The sequence below is a fragment of the Gobio gobio genome (genome assembly GCF_949357685.1).
Source record: "Gobio gobio genome assembly, chromosome: 1".
NCBI classification, from domain to species: Eukaryota; Metazoa; Chordata; class Actinopteri; order Cypriniformes; family Gobionidae; genus Gobio; species Gobio gobio.
The window spans coordinates 63,615,895-63,636,995 of record NC_137097.1 but is presented as its reverse complement, the minus strand read 5'-3'; the positions used below and the strand labels follow the sequence as shown (position 1 = coordinate 63,636,995).

The 21,101-nt window shown below is 35.3% G+C and overlaps 3 protein-coding genes across 3 annotated transcripts; 2 read left to right on the top strand and 1 right to left on the bottom strand.

Moving 5' to 3' along the window:
• Positions 1–494: 494 nt before the first annotated feature.
• LOC307122781 (uncharacterized protein) lies at positions 495–11,336 on the bottom strand. Its single transcript, XM_079810990.1, has 6 exons — positions 11,181–11,336; positions 10,841–11,063; positions 10,589–10,717; positions 1,154–1,263; positions 784–1,006; positions 495–691 (listed from the first exon to the last, which is right to left on the bottom strand). The coding sequence occupies exons 1-6, from the start codon at positions 11,267–11,269 to the stop codon at positions 563–565; spliced, it is 903 nt and encodes a 300-aa protein (XP_079667116.1). The 5' UTR covers positions 11,270–11,336; the 3' UTR covers positions 495–562.
• hbaa2 (hemoglobin, alpha adult 2) lies at positions 2,505–3,497 on the top strand. The gene is made up of 3 exons (XM_079834694.1): positions 2,505–2,783; positions 2,879–3,086; positions 3,260–3,497. Exons 1-3 carry the CDS (start codon positions 2,689–2,691, stop codon positions 3,386–3,388), a joined length of 432 nt encoding a protein of 143 aa, XP_079690820.1. The 5' UTR covers positions 2,505–2,688; the 3' UTR covers positions 3,389–3,497.
• A 363-nt stretch (positions 11,337–11,699) lies between the features above and the next one.
• On the top strand, positions 11,700–13,406 carry LOC307137184 (hemoglobin subunit alpha). Its single transcript, XM_079834683.1, has 3 exons — positions 11,700–12,707; positions 12,862–13,069; positions 13,179–13,406. Exons 1-3 carry the CDS (start codon positions 12,613–12,615, stop codon positions 13,305–13,307), a joined length of 432 nt encoding a protein of 143 aa, XP_079690809.1. The 5' UTR covers positions 11,700–12,612; the 3' UTR covers positions 13,308–13,406.
• Positions 13,407–21,101: the final 7,695 nt, after the last annotated feature.

The window sequence follows — 21,101 nt, the reverse complement described above, 5'->3', positions numbered from 1 at the left end:
TAAGTTCTTTATTGCAGAACGACAGGAAAACTCTTATAATAAAGAGAAATACTGTACCTTTTTCATTAACAAGAATGTATATTAGAATAGTGGCATGCTGTTTTAACTGAAAGCAACTTGCACTGACACTCAGTGCCATTGTTGTGTCTCAAAATCCACATCAGTAATGTTTTTTTCTAAGGCGTATAAAAGTTGATTAAATGACCTAATTGAACTAATGCTTAATCCTGGCTTAATCTAAACCCTGTCTGTGAAACCGGGCATGAGTGTTTTAAAAACTGAAAAAGAAAATAATATTACTCCATAACCACTACACGGTGAAAAGCTATTCACTGATAATGCTGAATATGATGGCAAAAGTTTTGTTCATTTTGTAGAGAAATGTTGATGCTCATTATTAATCAATGGGAAATGCCTAACATAATTTTGCTGCATGCTAAAGTACTTCACCAGACGAATAAAAAGATTCACAATCCAGCCCTTTGTTTGATTGCTTTATTTATAATGAATCATTTATGCATTGAATCATCGTTGAACTAAGCCAGGAATCTCGAGCAGGACTTCAGTAGTAGCGGCTGGTGAGAGCGGCCACAACTATAGACAAGAGCTTCTGCCAGGTAGCCTGAATTGCAGGGGTGAAAGCTGGTCCAAATGTGGTCGCAATGACAATGGTGATGGTATCAGCTAACAGCTGCGTGAGTCAAGAAAACATGCATTTATTAGGCAACAACAGTCTGTGATATCCTTATTAATACGCTCATATTTTGAAAATAAAGCATTTACCTTGAAGTTGTCTGGATCGACGTGGAGTTTCTCGAAGTGCAGCAGGCTGAGTTTGGAGTAAGAGCTTTTGATGCTATCCAAGTTCTTCACGGCTGTATCCAACGCATTTAGCACAACTTTACCATGTGCCGCCACCTTGGGATTGCCTAGGATTGCAGCTGCATTGGATAGGTCTCCAAAGGCACCGAAATACCTCTGAGTCCAGGGATATACAATCAGCACCCTGTCATATGAAACAAAGGAGCTCTTTAAAACCAAATCTTCACAACAAACAAACAAAAAACCAAAAATAAATAAATAAATAAACAACGTCAAATACGTTTCTACATTGACGTGTTGTAGGCCTATAATCTTTGACACGCTTTCATACCTTGCCAGAGACTGGGGTCCGATTTCACCGATGTTGATTTTGCCCCAGACACTCGCAATAGTTTTGCGCTCGGAATCTGACCACTGCACCATTATGATTATCTCTTTCCTTTTTCAACAAGTGTGAATGTTGAACGTAGATAGATGCGCGTTTTTATTTATACTCGCACTCTCCGCCCCACACCAGGCGCCGAGACTGATTGGTGCGGTACCTAGTCGTCCTACTTGGATCCGATCCTAGTTACATTTTATTAGAAACTGTAAAGTTAGATTTGTCAGGAACCCTTTTCGTACATCAGAAAATAAATATGGATTCAATCATCAAAATCACGAATGTCGACCCTTGTTCTGTGTATTGAAATCTACAAAATCTACTCAAGGCTTTATCTTGTGATTTGTCTAATTCCCAACTCAGGAATATTAAAACGTATAGCATTAACATAATGCAAAAAAAAACAACAACATACTTGGCACAGGAGTCATATTAACAAAGTGGATAGTACATAGTCAAAGCAGGACAATTCTATCATATATTTAGTAAAATGAATCCGTATAGGTGAAAAGATGCGGCATGCAAATTCTTATTATGAAATTGTTAAATTAAATAGAAAATAACGCATCTAATTAAAGTGTTTAATTTGAGTGCCAGCTGATTTTGCTTTATCTGGACACTCAGACCGTTCCTCCCATTTCGAAATGTTCTTAATTTGTTTAATCTTGACCGTGGGTGTCCTGTTCTTTTTTTTTATTTGCCCCACCCTTTTAGGTGCCATTTGGTGTCCCCAAAAGACCCCGAAGAATCTCTCATAGACTGTAAAAAAAATCACATGATCAATAAGTTATGACATATGTTATTACATTGCTTTAACGTATAAAAATAAGTTAAGTAATTTTCTAATTTTTGTATAAGTTATATACAAGATTCATTTTACGTCAGTTTAATGTAATTTAAGTTGAAATGACAAGCATCCAAGTTGATTGCACTTAAAAATCTAAGGCAATTTATTACAGCAGACTTTTAATATAAATTGTTCGGATAAATATGTTGTTAATTTAATTAAAAAGAAAGGACTGTAGGCCTATTATGTAAGACAAAAACAGCCAAGACATTCAATATATTGTTTAGTGTTTTTCCTGTACTTAGTGATAAAACGAATAGAGTTGTCGCAATCGCTATTATGTTATTGGTATTTTTTTTTAGGATATAGGCTATACATCGCTGTTTTAGCGAGATAATGCCAAATAGATTCATTTCTCTCTCTCTCTCTCTCTCTCTCTCTCTCTCTCTCTCTCTCTCTCTCTCTCTCTCTCTCTCTCTCTCTCTCATATAAAATAAATAAATAAATAAAACCATTCCTTTTTTTAATATAAGAAATGATAGAATGAATTGACAAAAATCGTCTGTAATTGTTGGCTGAAGTCTGGGAGGTGGAGCTGATGCGCTGTTGGGTGTGGCAGAACCGCGCATTATAAAAAGACCCCTTATTCTTCAACTATAACTTTGCTCTTGTAATACAGACGTGGAAAGGATCGAAAATGAGTTTGACAGCTAAGGACAAAGCCGTGGTCAAGGCCTTCTGGGGTAAAATCTCTAGCAAGGCCGATGCAATAGGCCAAGAATCTCTGGCAAGGTAAGACATCTACATTCAAAATAACTTTTGACACCTAATCAATGTCGAAGCGTTTTGCGCAACGCAATACAAACGGATTTCTCTTCTTCCCACAGAATGCTCATTGTCTACCCTCAGACCAAAATATATTTTCCTGATTGGTCTGATTATTCTATCGATTCTCCCCAAGTGAAGAAACACGGCAAAACTGTGATATCAGCCATCACCGATGCTGTGGGCAAAATTGATGATCTTGTTGGTGGATTGAGCGCCTTGAGTGATATCCATGCCACTAAATTGCGCGTAGACCCTGGAAACTTCAAGGTGAGATCATATCTATGAGCTTTTTGTGCGGTGCTTCAAACCTTTCACTTAAAGTTAGATCAAGGTTAGACTTGTAGATCTTAGTTCAATCAAAACGAGACATCCAAAATGTGAAATAAAATGCGGATTATTAATTCATGATGTATTAATTGTTTTTGTGTTATTCCCTTCAGATTCTGTCCCATAACATCCTCGTGACTCTTGCCATTCATTTCCCCGCTGACTTCACTGCAGAAGTGCACGTGGCCGTGGACAAGTTTCTTGCGGGTGTGTCTGCAGCCATCACTGATAAATACAGATAAGATCATCATTCAGGGGCTTCTAGTTTATCTGCAAACAGAGCTAAATAATGAAATATGGGATTTCAGACGCAATAAATAAAATCTACAACAATCAAAACGTCTCTTGTTTTTTTTACGGACGATATGAATGAACCAAATAATGCGTTGCATTACTGATTGTCCTTTAACCCTTTCAAACACTTTACTGGGATAACCTCAGGACCTCATTGTCCATTGCAGTTTAAAGCAGGATTTTTTATTTTATTTTATTTGATAGCACATTGGAAATATCAGCAGCCATTTATGTTATTGATGACAAGAGCCAAAATAAATGTCGATTTCTTAATCTATGTAATTTAAGCAAAAACATTCTTTGGATCCATGGTGTAGGCCTAGCCTTAAAAACTTAAGTAAAAGTGCATATACTGAGTGGAAATTGTACTCAATCTGGCCAAAAACATACTTGAGAGAAACTTTAAATTATATTAATAAATAAATAAATCATTTAAAATAACCAGCACAAATAAAAACTATAGATGATTCTTGTTTAATCATTTGAAATATCTCCTCAATGTAAATTAAACTTAAAACAACGGTTTGGTTAAAATGGGCGCATATATCTAGTCTATAGTGCAATGATTCAGTGCACAGCAGAGTGGAACACAAGTGTGGCCCTTAAACAGATCAGTTGTGGTCAGAATTATTGGCACCCCTGGTAAATATGATCAAGATGGCTGTAAAAATAAATCTGCAATGTTTATCTTTTTGATCTTTTATTTAAAAATGTGAAAAAATCTAACCTTTCATTGAAGTAAAAAATTGAAAGTGTGTGTGTGGGGGGGACAAGGAACACATGTGACCAACACAAACAAACAGAAGGTCCATGAACACTAAAACAAACAAAACATAATGGTGTTACAATTGAATATATCAATAATTTGCTAAACATGATTTACACTTAATTTAACACATTTAATGTTTTTATTTGGAGATTTATAACATTTAATAATTTAATAATCATGGCTATTGAAATATTAATTTTAAATAAACTCTCTGTGAGTAGCCTAAACACTGATTTTATTGTCATTCACAATGTTGTGGGCATGTTACCAATGACCAATATATTTCAATGTTAAAATGTATTTATATTGACTTCAACAAAAGCATACAAACCTCAGAGCTCATAAAAATGAGTGTCTTGAAAGGTTAATAATAAAAATAATAAATGCATGCTATTAGTTAAGCATTAGTAAATAGTTAATTCATAATTTATAAAGCATTAATAGACTTTAATAAGCCTTTTAATACGTATTTTATAAATGCAGCTATAAATGCTTTATTGTTGATTTATAAGCAAATCTATAATGTGTTTAATTGTATTATTGATCAATTTATAACTTCTAAATTAAGTATTTCATTATTTACAAACCAGTTATCAGTGGTTCATAAGATCACTTATAAAGTGTAGGTAAATGATTAATATGAACATTTATACGTCTTATTGTTTAGACACTAATAGTTACTCGGTGTGTTAATGAAAGCTTTATTAGCATGTATTCCTACAATTCATGATTGATTCAGGAAGTTATAAAACATTTAGTAGTTGTCAGTTAACTATTTTTGTGAGCTCATCTAAAGTGAGGATGATGTATGTCTGATAAAGCTTTTACAAAGGAGATTTAAAGGCTTAGTTATCTTCTGCACTGCTGTTCTCTTTTTTTAAAGTTTGCACTGAGGTAGTTTTGACTTCGAAATATTTTATTATTATTACAAATTGTATTTGTTGTATTTTGGTACTCCTGTAATCCAGTGTTGGCAATGGCCACTTTTTTAAACTTTACAGAAATTTATTTTTAAAAACAGATTGCAGAGGCTTAGTTTCAATTTACTGCATGCATGACTGGCCTGCACAGAGTCCTGACCTCAACCCACTAGAACACCTTTGGGACCAAATCGTCCAACATCAGTGCCTAACCTCACAAATGCTCTTCTAGAAGAAAAATTCCCATAAACACACTCCTAAACCTTATGGAAAGCCTTCCCAGAAAAGTTAAAGCTGTAATAGTTGCAAAGGGTGGGCCAACTCCATATTAAACCCTACGGATTAAGAATGGGATGTCATTAAGTTCATGTGCATGTAAAGGCAGACGTCCCAAAACTTTTTGCAATATAGTGTGTCACAATATAGTGTGTCACTCGCCCGTCGGATGTACCTCATTTAGCCTCAGATAACATTCAAAAATTATTTTAGAACTACTTTTCTCATCCATCCGTTTGAAATCGCATTACATTAAAGGAACATGCCGACTTTTTGGGACATTATCTTATTCACCGTATCCCCCAGAGTTAGATAAGTCCATACATACCATTCTCATCTCCATGCGTGCCATAACTCTGTCTGACGCACCCACTGCTAGCCTAGCTTAGCACAAAGACTGGAGGTAAACGGCTCCAGCTAGCCAACTGCTCAATAAGTGACAAAATTACGCCAACATTTTCCCATTTGCATGTTGTGATGTGTATAGTTTGTGATAGCATTGTGTACTAAGACCTAAGGAAAATGAAAAGTTGAGATTTCTAAACTGATATGTTTAGGAACTATACTCTCATTCCTGTGTAGTAATCATGGAATCAAGAAACTTTGCTGCTGTATGTGGGTGCAGCGGCACAATGATATTGCAGCTCCTGAAAATAGTCTAACTTTTCCGTCAACATAACCAATGTGACAACCTGCTTGCACAGAGAGCGTGCTGGGGACTATTTTCAGGCGCTGTGTAATATCATTGCTGCTGCACCCATGACAGCAAAGTTCCATGATTACTACAAATGAGAGTAAGATAGTTCCTAGCTAGCCTGACGTAGTCATACTCAATTCTAGTCAGAATATGAGTCTGATAGACTACTGCTCCTTTGGGCTGTGATTATGGGGCATGTTTCAACCGAACCAGGAAAGACCTCAATTGTATAGACCTACAACCAATCAGAGCAACGGAGCGGCATAACATTAGTTGTCAAATGTCAACAGAACTCAACTGCACTGTGTTGCCAAGTCCGCGGGTTGAAGCGACCCCAATTATGTGATATACAGACCCAGTAATGCAAATTTTAGCAGGCATCCCTGCCAAAATAACACATATTTTACCCCCCAAATGCCATTTTCTTTTCAGGAGAACCCGCCTGGAAAGCCATTGGGCTTGTTTTTGAGTAGCAATTCGGCGAGTTTTGTTGTTAAAACCTGGCAACCCTGTCTGCCCGCACGCTGGAATAAGTAACGTTAGAAGAAAAAGATGAGTGTAAATGATCTTTGCCGGTGTTGTAAAAAAAAGAGTTTAAGGATACACAGAGTACTTACCAACACAATCATCATTTCTGAGAGAAATAGTGAAGGTGACCGCAAATACGAACAAGTTCTCCGTTTAGGATTAGAACGAATTCAACACAAGCGCCTTTGGTGATGTGGATGAATACATTACTGTTTATCATCTGTCCATCATCGTCAGCCCGCCCTGACAATTTAATTGGTCGAACAGTTTCTGTTCGGGCATAATTACTCCTCTACCAAGTCCAGACCGAACTGCCTGATGTTAATGCTAATGTTGTGGGCGGGGCTAGTTCCTAGCCATATCGGTCTAGAAAATCTAAACTTTTAATTTTCTGTTGATCTTAGTACACAATGTAACTATACACACCACAACATGTAAATAGGAAATTTTATGATTTTGGCATTTTGTTACTTTTTGAGCAGTAGGCTAGCGGGAGCCGTTTACCTCCAGTCTTTGTGCTAAGCTAGGCTAGCAGTGGATTGTGTCAGACAGAGTTATGGCAGGCACGGAGAGGAGAATGTTATGTATGGCCTTATCTAACTCTGGGGGATACGGTGAATAAGCTAAAGTCCCAAAAATCGGTGTGTTCCTTTAATAAACTGTTATACAATTACAATTCCTTTAATAAACTGTTATAGGCCTACAAAAAAAAGTTATACTATATACAATTATTAAATTATTCATTGTTATGTTATGTTTGTAATTTTTTTTATTCGTCATTGGATACACTCCATAAACAGAGTCGTGATTTTATGACATTAATTAGCCTACTATTATTTATCCAGAAACAAAAGTAAATTATAAATGTTTGTGGATTTTATTTTTCATTTACTTTCAGTAGGCTATAGTACTGCAAAAGGGCATATGCTATTAAACGGAGCTGTCAACATTGGAAGGAGTAGGCCTACTCTATTCAAGCAATATTTATTCAAAACATGTGCATTTATTTTCTGTACATTTTTATTTTTTTTAACTTTTACTGTCTACTTGCAAATTTTGTTTTGATATCTCTAGAACAGGGGTTTTCAAACTGGGGTCCTCCAGAAGGTTCTAAGGGGTCCCCAGAAAATTTCAGAAAATAAAAAGACAAAGCAAAAATGGATAAAGTCGACCTAATATTCTAACTGTTTCATTTCTAAATGTTTCTCGCCTTTCTTGCCCTATACATTCCAGAATTGTATATGTTTGCTTTGTATCTTTAGTTTGTTTTTCTCACTATAGTCCACTTTATCTTGCTCACTACGGTTGTAAGGCAGTTTTCTTATACGTAAGCTACCGGCATACATTTATTGTGAAATTTGCCTTTACAAATAATTTTTAATTGAAAATGTTCTTCTTCAGGTTTATACATCCAACATTTTTTCGTATAGATGGATTTTAGAAAGGGGGTCCCTCATAAAGGTTAATCATATTTGGGGGTCCTTGGCATCATAAAGTTTGAAAACCCCTGCTCTAGAAGACCTGCTATCAAAACAGTCTTGATCTCTGGATATGGATTGATATTAGCCTAAAAAATAACTAAACGTTAAGATGATATTTCAATAATTTGTTATTAATATTCACTGCATGGGGCAGTGTTTGTCTTGTAGCCTAATGTCATGTATTTTAATAGCTCTATTTTCTGAGTTGCCTCTGCCCGAGTTCATTAATGCTGTTACTGTAAATACGGACAGTGCTACTGCAATAATGCAAATTCATTTGTAGACCTATGCTTTAGGTGTTGCCAGCCTTTCTGCTCTATCCCGATATAAAATTCTTGGACACGCCCCTGCACACATTTGCTTAAAATTAGTTGTGATCTTTTAAATTGGCTTTTTACATCTAACCATGTTTTGTTCTTGGAAATCATTATGCGCTGTTTGTTTTCGTTACTTCTTTATAGCCTACTTTTTTGTGTAGTGTTAAATTTGCAACAGAAATTACTGAACCACAAGGGGCCCGGGTTATCAATCTTTTGTGCTTATAGTTTTAAATATATATATATACATATACATATACTATTTCTGAAGTTTCTGAATACAGGAGATAGATTTTTGTAATGACAGTGACAGTATAATCTATACATTTCCAGCTGCTGTTTGTTGTTTCCAATGGTTGTCCAGCTGTGTTGTCAAATTGAGAAGGCACATACAGTCAATTAGCCTAGGCTGTCATGGTTATTATTGGTACTAAAACAAATACCTTTTTATAGCTTTAATACAGTAGGCTAAACTTACATGTAGTATTTGGTAGGACAGCAAACTGTGTAAATCTACCAAATACTTGCATCACAACTCTAAAGATAAAAGTAATTAATTGGTTTAAGTAGAGCCAACTCAAATGAAACAAATTAGTAACTCAAATTGAACTTTTAGTATTTAGAACTTTCTATTTTGGAGTTCACAAAACTGACACATTTTAAGTAATCGGTTTTCAGTTTTGTGAACTTGTTTCTTTTAATTTAGACAAACTTAAATTTTACTTAAACTGGGCTGGGATTTACTTCCCAGCATGTTTTGGTCATGACACTCAAAAGGGAGAGTAAATGCAAAAATTATTAGTAATTTTTCAATTTAAGTGCAATTAAAATGTATATGAGGACAAAACAAAAATCTACAAGTACTGCTTACCTGAACATTAAAGGGATAGTTCACCCAAAAATGAAAATTCTGTCATCATTTACTCACCCTCAAGTTGTTCCAAGCATGTATGAGTTTCTTTCTTCTGCTGAACACAAAAGAAGATATTTTGAAGAATGTTTGTAACCAAGCAGATCCAAACAGCCATTGACTACCATAGTAGAAAAAAATAAACCAAGGTTACAAGCAGAGAGAACTATCCCTTTAAATTCCTAACTTAAAATCTTTGATGTACTGCATTACCTTAATTTTTTTTTGCCAACTTATTTAGAATTTAGAAATTCGACAGAACAGATGTCCATATTTCAGTTAGACATCAGTTAGAGTTAGAAACTTTAAACGAGTTAACCCGAAGAAGTGGTGTTAAATTTAGGTTAAACTTATATGTTCTGCTATACATTTGTTATTTGGCATATTGTAATTCTCATTTTAACCGTATGGCAAAATAGCTCATAAAACTTAAACATTTGCAAATTATAATTTAGTACAAAAAGAAGTCATACAGAACAATGAACACGAACATGTGGGGATACAGAGAAGAAGAAAATAAAAAATATATAATTTACATGAAAATTGTTCTATAATACAGGATGTTTTCAAAAATGTTTGAAGTGATGACAAATTTTAATTGTAAATCATAAGCAAATACTTTGCAGTTAGGTTTGGACTTATAGGGTATCTTGCTTTGTGAATAATTGTATTATTGTTTTTATAATAATCAGAAGTTACTCTTCCTCTTATTCCCTGCTAAAATATTGTTCAAGTAGCGTTGCATATTTTCTTTTTTCTCTTATTAAAATAAATTGCTAACCAATTTGCAAACAGAGAAACTGACTAATAAACACTTAACACAAATAGATAAGAGTCAGCTTATTTTGATGCAGCCACTGGAGGTTGCGATACATTTTATTTCTTTTATCAATGAATTCAAGCGGTTAACACCCACAGTCTGCAAATCTATCACAACTGTCTTTGAAAGGCTTATTTGTAGGCTAATAAGTTGCTGACGCATTAGTTGATGACACATTGTCGAAAAACACTAAAAATGGTTAAGAAACCCATAGCCTAAAACAGGATTATTTTCTTAAGAATTTTTATTTGAAGAGTTTATAATTCTGGTCATAGACTATAGTCAGTGTGTTGTGTGGAACAAATGGGAGAAAACAACATCAAAGTGCTTTTAGCATTATTTTATTGATCTTATTGTATAAGAGTTAGATCAGCTCCGCGCGGTGTGATCTTCTGCAATACAGCTGGTGTTCATTGGTGATGAGACTCTAGTGGTACTGTCTGCTCAGAGCGGACACGCAAACATTCAGAAACTTCTGCCAAGCCTCATGGACGTCAGGAGTGAAAAAAGAGGGGCCGAGCTTAATGGCAATGGTTACGGTGAGGCAATCAGCGAGAACCTGTAAAACAAGAGATCTATTAAGTGGCTGTTTTCTTCTCTCGATAACATATTATGAGCACAACAGTTTTCTAGTAGTTAGGCTACACCATGTCGGATATTGCTTTCATTTGCGCAAACCTACCCTGAAGTTGTCTGGATCCACATGCAGTTTCTCAGAGTGCATCACACTGAGTGGGGCATAGGTGGCCTTGATGTTGTCCAAGTTCTTGACAGCTCTCTCCAGACCTCCAATCACAGTCCTCCCGTGAGCTGCCACCTTGGGATTACCTTGGATCGCGGCGGGGCTTGACAGGTTGCCAAAGGTCGAGAAATATCGCTGAGCCCAGGGATACACGATCAGACACCTTAAAAGAACAGAAGCATCAAGAACTGCATTAAACAAACTGCGTTGCTGACAGACACTCTAACAGAGGGAGTCCTCACAGAATGCGTCTATAAAGAATCTGATGCAGTTATTATACCTGGCCAAGGCCTGAGGTCCGACATCATCAGTGAGCTTTCCCCACAGGCTAACGATGGCACTTCGCTCAGCGTCTGTCCACTCAACCATGTTTACGCTTTAGGATGTCCTTAGGTGCTTGCTAGTCCAACAGGAATCTCTAGTAGAAATTCAGAAACAGAAGTACAATTTATTGATGTCTGATGTCTCCGCCCATTAAAATATACAAAGTCTTATTGGATCATTTCTATCAGCAGGTGACGCACACGTGTCTGGACCTCACTGATCGGACCCCTTCCAAAAAGTTGTTTTGTAAAAGATGTCTTAAACATGATCAAGCTTTTTTTTTTTTTTATGCAAAACGAATTTTGGTCGTGCCCATAATGATCATGCCATTACATTCCCAAAATATGCCCCACCGTTAGGGTTGAAAATAAATAATTTATGTTTTCAAAACAAACAAACGTTTTCGGTGAAATACCTCCACATTTTGTTTTTTTTTCGTTTTTTAAGATATAGCCTACAATTTTCAGGTGTAGCCTATAATAAAATTCCATCAAATGGAATAGATTAATTGTTAGGCTACATATTTATATTATGGATTACAAATTTTAAACGAGTAAAAAAACGATCTTAAAATTTTTGTATAAATCTTAATGAAACAAGGAAATGGGCCATTTACTTTTTATGGTTCGTATAAATGTAAACATTTTCTTTTCTTTTTTTCGTCTTCTTTTTTTTTAATGTATGAATACGAATCACGAACTTACATTTTTTTTTTACTAATTTAAAATTCTTAATTCATAATATGAATAATAAGGATTATTCCATTCAATTTTATGGAATTTTACTATACAGCTGAATTTCGTAAATATTAAAAAAGGCTTCATTTTTTAGTTTTGGGCACAGCAACTTTCCAAATGGGTATTTTAATTAAAATGATTAATGAAATTATTTTACAAGCATATTTAGTTGATGATGATATTTAATTTGAAATTAATTGTATTATTTATAATGAATTTTATTAGAAATGCAACCATTTCTCAACGTTTAGAAAAAATGCCACAATTGTGTATTTTGGGGTTCAGTTCATTTAAACAACGTGTTAGTTATGAATCTAACATGAATTATTTATTTATGATCAACTGAAAAAAAAATGTGTCATTTAAATTGTACACACATCTTTGTAAAAATGCTTATAGAATATTTTAAGCGCATCAAGGAGAAAGAAAATCGTTATCTTCATTAAACAAGAAGCACAAAATTGGCACGTTTTTGATTGGACACCACAGGTTAGAGATCAGCAGAAATGCGTTGAAGAGGCGTGGTTTGGATCGATTACATGGGTGTGCCCATCTTCAGTTTTCTATATAAAAAGTGGGACAAAATCCCGTTTTCGCCAACATCTTTTTTTTTCTAAAGTCTATCTAACTTGAGAAAAAGAAGACGCAGCGATGAGTCTCACTGATACGGACAAGGCTGTTGTCAAGGCCATCTGGGGTAAAATCAGCTCTAAGGCAGATGACATCGGCGCCGAAGCGCTCGGCAGGTATTGTCTTCCTATTTCAGTTACGATTATTAACGGAGTTATATAGAAACTTGTTTAATAACATGACACGTTCATGGTTTTATTTATTGTATACCTTCAGCCTAGCTAATGTTTAAATTACCCGATTTATTATTGATATTATTTTCTTCTTCAGAATGCTGACCGTCTACCCTCAGACCAAGACCTACTTCGCTCACTGGGCTGACCTAAGCCCCGGGTCTGCTCCTGTGAAGAAGCACGGCAAGACTATCATGACTGCAGTCGGCGAGGCCATTACAAAACTAGACGACCTTGTGGGACATCTGGCCGCCCTGAGCGAACTTCATGCTTTCAAGCTGCGTGTTGACCCGTCCAACTTCAAGGTAGACTTACACCAAAACAATAGCACTAGGCTACATCAAAATAGTAGGCTACTCATCATGGACATGGTAGTAATAGTCATGGTAATGTGTCTCTTTTTTCCTTTTCTAGATCTTCGCACACAACGTCATTGTGGTCATCGCCTTGCTCTTCCCTGCAGACTTCACCCCAGAAGTTCACGTGTCAGTTGACAAGTTTTTTCAGAACTTGGCCCTGGGTCTTGCTGAGAAGTACCGTTAAACTTCCTGTGGGCATTCATTGGCAACACTGTGCGGCTCCCCAAACCAACTCATGCTTGATGCCTGAATAACATTTCTCAATAAAAGGCACAGAACTGAATGAGTCAAGTCTTGTTTTTATCTTTAACCTGTATTTGATAATGTCGATCATGTGTTCCCAAACCATTTGGGCAGGGTAAAAGCTTTATGCTACACTATTCAATAGGTTATCAATAATTATTCAATCAATTGATGATGAAATATATATTTTTAAATGTACTTACATCTGGGGGTATTCCAGAAAGCAAGTTTCACATAAGCTATCGGTTAAGTTCTGTCAACTCAAGTGAGATAATGTTGGTTGACATTCTCAACTGAGTGAGAATTTAGAATAATGGGAGGTTCTAATTGATATTCAAATAAAGATGAACAATGCGTGAATCACTTAAACAGAGGTACGGTGTTTAACAGTAGCCTACTTCACTATAATAAATAGGCTACTTTATTTGGGGGGGGGGGGATCTGTATACTTGAGTTTTGTTAAACCATATTTATACGTATTTTAATTACATTAAAAATACTGTTTACTCAAAAATGCACAGTAGGCTACATATATCATCATGTCATCATGACATATTTTTCCTCATTAATTAAAAAAAATAAAAACAGTATTTTTCTTTACAATGCGACTAACATTAAGTCATGCTCAGAACAGTTTACCTTTCTTTTTATTTAAACCAATGAAATGCATTTTAGTGTAAGGCAGCTTTTATTTTAATAATTAAATCAAAACATAAATGTCATTCTAAACCTGCATGACTTTTCAAGTTGTTCTGATGAATGTTCATGTTTTCCCCCGACCATCATGAATGTGGATGTGGACCAGGGGCTTTCAAGTTCCAAATATGGACTAATTATAGGCTAATAATCATCGCTGTGGATTAACTTGTGAAGACGATTCATGAAGATTTATGATTAAAAGTGTCTTGTAATCTATAAAATGTTTTATAGTTAGTTAATAATTCATGTATTATTTTGTGTAGCCTATACGGCACGTTTCTTTTGAACAAGTTAATTTGATAACCACAAAATTGAAATTGATGTTTTATATAGTGTTAAAACTCTCCCTGTGGTAGATTACAGTAGCAGTTTAGGAATTATTTGTATTATTATTTAGATCATTTCTGAACGACTTTAATTTGTAGCAGACAAATATGGGAATAGCTATTATAACATTTGTTTGAGACATATAAAATATAAATTATCAGAGTTACTAATGTTTCAACACTCCCTGGTCTTCCAAATGTTTAGTTTTTCTCTAATCAAATTCTTACGACAAAGGCGATAACAAATTAAACTTTCCTTTACGTGGCCAACATCCTGTTTTCAAATGAAATATGCACACTGGATCATGAGATATTTTATTTCTGTTTTATCACGATTTATCACAGAATTCAGACAGTGAACACCCATTTCTCTCTACGAACATGTATCTACCACAAACACTGTTTTTGAACCTGCAGAGAAATAGGCCTATGTATCAAACTGCTCATTGTTAACCTACTTTAAAAATACATCAGAAAGATTTGTCGGCATGGTCCAGATAATAAGAAAAGTGTTTTTTAAATATTTGGTTCGCAAAAATTTATCAGGCCTATATGGCCTATATTTATTGAATATTTGACAGTGGAAGAAACATTAAGATATCCTATAGTAGCCTACAGAAAAAAAAAAATTCTTACTTTATTGAATAAAATCCGACACATTAAATGTTGCAAAGTATTTCCCTTTTGTGTGTGTGTGTGTGTGTGTGTGTGTATGTTATTTGTTATCAATTAACTAACGTTATGTTGCAGAACATGGGAAAGGTAGATAGTTTTAAGGGTCTATAAGTTTAAAGCGGAAACCAACACAAATAATAGAAACAATTTTTATTTTAACAAAACTAACACCACTCAACAAACACATTTTTATAACAAATTAAAACCCATTTGTTTTATTTATAATAAAACAAAAACAAACAAAAAGCCTCTGCATCTCATCCCTCGCCTCATCCCTTACCTCAACCTTGACAGTCAGTAGCCTAAATATCGACAATGTCATGTTCCAACTTGCCTTTATTTTCAAAATTAGCGGGGTGTGATAATGTATCACAGACGTCTAAAACTTAAAATGTCAAGTCACCTTTATTTATTTAGCTCTTTATACAATACAGATTGCGTCAAATAAGCTTTACAGTGATAAAAGAAATTATTCAGAGTTTGTTTCAGCTGTACAGCAGCTCTAAAAGAAAATAGTGACATTGTTCAGATGAAGTCATACTTGTATGTAATTGAATTGTAATGAAATATCATTGGCTGCCATTTCTAACAGCTGACATAGATTATAGGCTATTGACAATACAACTTTCCTTCCAAAACTACAACTTTGATATAATTATGAACTTTATTGTAAGAAGTTCGTAGTTATGACTGCACAACACTTTGAAGAAGCAGAAGCAAGACACAATTTAGCTTGACTGCTCAATAATGTTCTCGAAACGAATCACACCAGTGGATGTAACTGCCCATATTGGACTAAACAGCAAAGGTTACAAGTAGAATCTACTAAGATATTATCATATAGGCCTACTTTAACATAAACGTGACATGGACAAAGGCTAATATAATACAAATGCAGAGGTATATTGAAAAAATATGGGCCTATAATTGAGAGAGAGACAGTGTGCCCATACAGTATCCCTCTAAGGTCAAAACTGACTCTACAAGAAAAAACTATAAGCAGAAACTTCTTACAAACAATCCAGAGAATTTGTCTGCAGATGTGTTTGCAGTGTGGTGCAGAGACAACAACCTGCTCCTGAGCATGTCAAAGACAAAGGAGTTAGTCATTGATTTCAGGAGGAAAAAAATGACGTTTAATCCATATTCATTGCCGGGGACAGTGTGGAGAGGGTCACAGATTTCCGTTTTCTGGGAGTTTGTATTGAGAAGGACCTGACCTGGGGCATGAATACCACACAATTGGTGAAGAAGGCACAGCAGAGACTCTACTTTCTGAGGGTCCTTAGGAAGAACAACATCGCCCACACTCAAATTATTTTATGATGCTGTTACCTTTATTTAAAGGGATAGTTCACCCAAAAACAAAAATGTTATGTTTTTCTGCTTACCCCTAAGGCATCCAAGATGTAAGTGTCTTTGTTTCTTCAGTAGAACACAAATTAAGATTTTTAACTCCAACCGTTGCTGTGTGTAACTCATATAATGCTTGTCAATGGGGTCTAATTCTATTAGAGTAAAAAAAACATGGACAGACAACTTCAAATTAAACTTTCTGAGCTTTCGGTTTCTGAGAGAAACCGAGCGGTATTTATGCAAATATATCACCTCATATCAGACGAACGCTTCAGCTCTGCAGACTGCCATCACTTCCCCTGTGTGAGGTCAAAATTCTGGCCGGGTCATAGAAATATACATAGAGACCTCATTAGTGCCTGCGTGGATCATGGCGTGGATCACTCGAATGAGGAATCTATGTATATATCTAAGAAACGAAGACACCTACATCTTGGATGCCTTAGGGGTAAGCAGAAAAACATAACATTTTCGGTTTTGGGTGAACTATCCCTTTAAGCAATTCATCTTGATTTAACACAATTATATTCGGTTTCCGGTTCAAATGTAATTGATTCATGTTAAACTGACTTAAAACCATTACTCTTTGACATAACTTGATGTTTTCATTTTGAAATACGCGTTTCAATCAAGCAACCCAATCAAACAAGACATGGTCAAGACATGCTTTGCAAAGGGGCTGAATTCGGAGAGTAAATGTTTAAATAAAGTGCTATTTGATGCATTTTTAACAAGATGAGAAAATGGAGAGACTTTTTGCTTAATGTTTTGTTATGTTGGTATTTAAAAGTTTTTGTTATGTTAGTGTTTTTGGAGGTTACCATTGTGGTGAAGTGTAGAGCATGTGCTTGGGGTGAGGACCTGCTAATTACTATTAAAGTTGTCTTATTAGTAAAACAATTAGGCATGCCATGGATTTAACAAAACCACCTTCTGGCTAGCCAATAAGACCTTAGTTTTAAAATATTGTAAAAATAGTATTTTACTAAATAAAAATAATCAATTAAACTGGATTACTTATTTTGCTTTGTTTTTCTAATTAATTTTAGAATAATTGAATTGAATAGTTTTGGACAAAATTAAGAATGTTAACCTGATTGCCATTTGCCATTGAATTAACCTTACGTAAAAAACTTAAGTTTACTGAAATAAACTATTTTAATTCAATTCAACTTAACCCAATTACAAAAAATTAAGTAAAACCCACGTGTCATTTTTTTGAGTGCAGAATCTACTGCTATCCTTCATACCGCTCTATAGAGAGCATTCTCACTTACTGCCTTTGCGTGTGGTTTTCTAGCTGCACTGTAGTGTATAAAAAAACAGCTTCAGAGGGTCATCAGGACTGCACAGGGAAATCATTGGGTGCCCTCTCCCACCCTTGGAGGACCTGCAGTTCCCGCTGCCTCAATAGAGCTTACAGCTTCATAAAGGACACATATCATCCAGGTCACTCTCTTTTCAGTCTGCTACCATCAGGCAGACAGTACAGATCCATTAGAACCAGGACAAACTGACTCAAAAACAGACTGACTTTTTATCCAATAGCAGTACAAGCTCTGTATGCAATCAAATGTCTGCACATATCTGCACTTTACTGCGCATATCTGTTTCCTAGTATGCACTTTCAAAATGAGACAATTTCGTTGTACAGCTGTACAATGACAATAACGTTTTCTATTCTATTCTATTCTATTCAAAACTGGAGAAATCTTCAACCCCGTGGTGCCTGGCATAAAGCCATCATCAACCATTACCCCTCTATAAAGAAAGAAGGCATCTGAAATGGCTGGAAAGTCAAAATCAGAGAACCACATGACCCCGACAGCACAATGATAACTGTGAACATCTATAAAAAAGGCACAATATTGCTACTGAGGAACCTGAAATTATTCCAGGGTGACTACAGAGCAGGTCAAATTTTTGAAACACAAATTTTGAAACTATCTGAAAGTCTGTCATCTGAGCAGAATCCACAGAATAGCACCTCAGATCTCAGGCCCACCCCTGCAGAAACTGCTAAAAATGAGAACACCTCATCCTCCCTGCTTATACCTTCAGGAACAGAAAAGCTGGAGATGGAGAGCTTAGAAGGAGAGAGAAAAGTTCACCCTAGCCCTTTCATGCATATGGTAACAGTGGACAGCTATTCAAAAAGCATTTTCTCCCATATGCAAAGGTTTTGATGTCATAGTTGCACATCAACCACAGTGGACCCTAGTGCATCAGCCTATACATTGCCACCATGGCAAGCCGTTGCATATCCATTTCCCCCCCTCCAAACCAAGATGGCCAATGGCCAGTCAGAAATGCCAAGTTGCTCTGGAATATCCATCCATTCCTTCGAGACTCTTGCAGGCAAAAAAATGTTGCAGCATCAAGCAATATCTAATGAGTCATATCACAGATAAAAAGTAAAAAGTATACTGTCCTCTATTTTGGACACCATACATCGATTGCTATATTTCAGCTACAATTCATATTATTACTGTGACTGTTGTTTTTGATTATACTTCATCTGCAGAAAACGTTTTTTTTTACTGTAAATAAATGTTGTTGTGTTATTATAGAATGTAATTTGCATTAACATAAAAAAGTAATGTGATTACGTAATGTATGTGACTTGAAATGTATTACTTTAACCGTTAGATCAAAAAATAATCTGATTACGTGATGCACATAACTTTTATGCATTACTTTACTTGTAACATCAAAAAGTAATCTGATTACATAATGAATGTTGCTTGTAATTAATTGATTTACTCCTTACATCAAAACGTAATCGTTCTCAAAAACGTTCTCAAAATGGCAAACAAACCATACAGTTTGATTAGAATTGAAGCAATATGCAGGCTCTCCAGGACCGATGTTCCCCACCCCTGTTCTATACAAAGCAATCTGAAACATTACCCAAACCAATTAGGACACCATATCAAATTAACAAAATAGTGCCATTCAAATTAACAGTGCCACTAATTGACTATTAACTATTGAATCTTCAGAAATACATTCCCTCTTACATACATTCCAAATACAGGTATACTCTAAAAATCAATTTGGCATCAATCATGAAGTAAAATATATAAACAACATATTCTAGAGTTAAACTAAATTTTCAACTAAATATCCAAATAAATTTAATTACTAATTATTAACTAAATTAAATACATAAACTAAATTACTGATCTGCCCACATTGTCACTGTATGATAATTTAAATGAGTTACATTACATCACCGTTTTCTCCAGAGCGGCTGTACAGCCGAATCAAATTCTGTTGCATTATTTTCCTGTTGAACACTGTGAAGCTGCTTTGAAACAATCTGCATTGTAAAACGCGCTATATAAATAAAGTTGACTTAACTTGACTAGAAAACAGCACAAAAAGGTAATTTGACATTTGTTAAATCAAAGAAAAAATATTTAGATACTGACAAATGGTTTGGACTGTAAGGCTCTGAGAAAAAACCTTAAAAATGTATTAAATCAAAAACACTGACAACCAAATAATCTGGACCTCAGCCTTCATGAGGCAATAAAGCAATATAAAGCCACACTCTGTCTGAAAAAAGCACAACATTTGCAAAACCAGTTTGAAGAAATTGAAAATTCTATAAATGCACCCAAATTTTGTGATAAATGGAAATTATTATACAAACCAAAAAATAATAATTCTGGCAATCCAAGATGGGGAGAAGTGGAAAAAACACTTTCAAGAATTATATAGCTCAACTGAAATTCAAAATTCTAATCAAGACCATTTGAAAATATCACTTAAATCAAAACCCCTTAGATTTCCCCATAACAATAAAAGAATTGGAAGACAAATTACGGGCCCTTGAGCCCAAGAAAGCCTGTAGTGTTGACAGCATCCTGAATGGGACCCCAACCACAACTGAGGCATCCTTGTGAACCTGGGGAAGGTTTTTGCAGCATCTTAAACACAACTCCTTATGATGCACAATGCCTTGAGTAAATGTCACATCTGATCACATTTTTACATTACAAACACAAAAGACAAATCTTTGCTCATTTTGTTGATTTCAAGAAAGCATTGATTCAATCTGACATGAAGGATTGTACCTAAAACTTATTGACAGTGGAATAGGGGGGAAATTCTATGATTTGATCACATTATTATACACAGCCAATGTGCTGTTCAAATTGGGAAAAAAAGAACCTCATTTTAAGCCCCACCCTCTTTAACATTTACATCAACTAATTGGCCAATATATTAGATCATGCTCCCATTCAAGGTCTCACTCTACATGACACAGAAATAAAGTGTCTTCTCTACGCAGATGACCTGGTTCTCCGGTCACCCACTAAAGAGGGGCTTCAGGACAGCCTGCATCTGCTGGAGGATTACTGTCAGTCCTGGACCCTGACAGTCAACATCCACAAAACTAAAGTAATGATGTTCCAGATGCTCCAGATCTCAGGGACCAACACACACATTCACACAGAACCATAGAAACCACAAAAACATACACTTACCTAAAATATCTTCCACAGGTAACTTTACTTTGGCTGTAAATGAATAAACTCAAAGAGAAAGCTCAAAGGGCTTCCTATGTGATAAAAAAGATCAATTAAGATTTACATCCCAATCCCATCCCAACCTTTTCAAATCAATAATTGATTTAATTGTTTAAAATGGTCAAACTTCATTGTTTTATA

Coding starts and splice junctions, on each gene's coding strand:
- hbaa2 (XM_079834694.1), top strand. CDS start 2,689: ATGAGTTTGACAGCTAAGGACAAAGCCGTGGTCAAGGCCTTCTGGGGT. Junction 2,784..2,878: donor GGCCAAGAATCTCTGGCAAG/GTAAGACATCTA, acceptor TTCTTCCCACAG/AATGCTCATTGTCTACCCTC. Junction 3,087..3,259: donor TAGACCCTGGAAACTTCAAG/GTGAGATCATAT, acceptor TATTCCCTTCAG/ATTCTGTCCCATAACATCCT.
- LOC307122781 (XM_079810990.1), bottom strand. CDS start 11,269: ATGGTTGAGTGGACAGACGCTGAGCGAAGTGCCATCGTTAGCCTGTGG. Junction 1,264..10,588: donor CTCTGAGCAGACAGTACCAC/TAGAGTCTCATC, acceptor ACTTGTTGAAAA/AGGAAAGAGATAATCATAAT. Junction 692..783: donor TCGATCCAGACAACTTCAAG/GTAAATGCTTTA, acceptor TGACTCACGCAG/CTGTTAGCTGATACCATCAC.
- LOC307137184 (XM_079834683.1), top strand. CDS start 12,613: ATGAGTCTCACTGATACGGACAAGGCTGTTGTCAAGGCCATCTGGGGT. Junction 12,708..12,861: donor GGCGCCGAAGCGCTCGGCAG/GTATTGTCTTCC, acceptor TTTCTTCTTCAG/AATGCTGACCGTCTACCCTC. Junction 13,070..13,178: donor TTGACCCGTCCAACTTCAAG/GTAGACTTACAC, acceptor TTCCTTTTCTAG/ATCTTCGCACACAACGTCAT.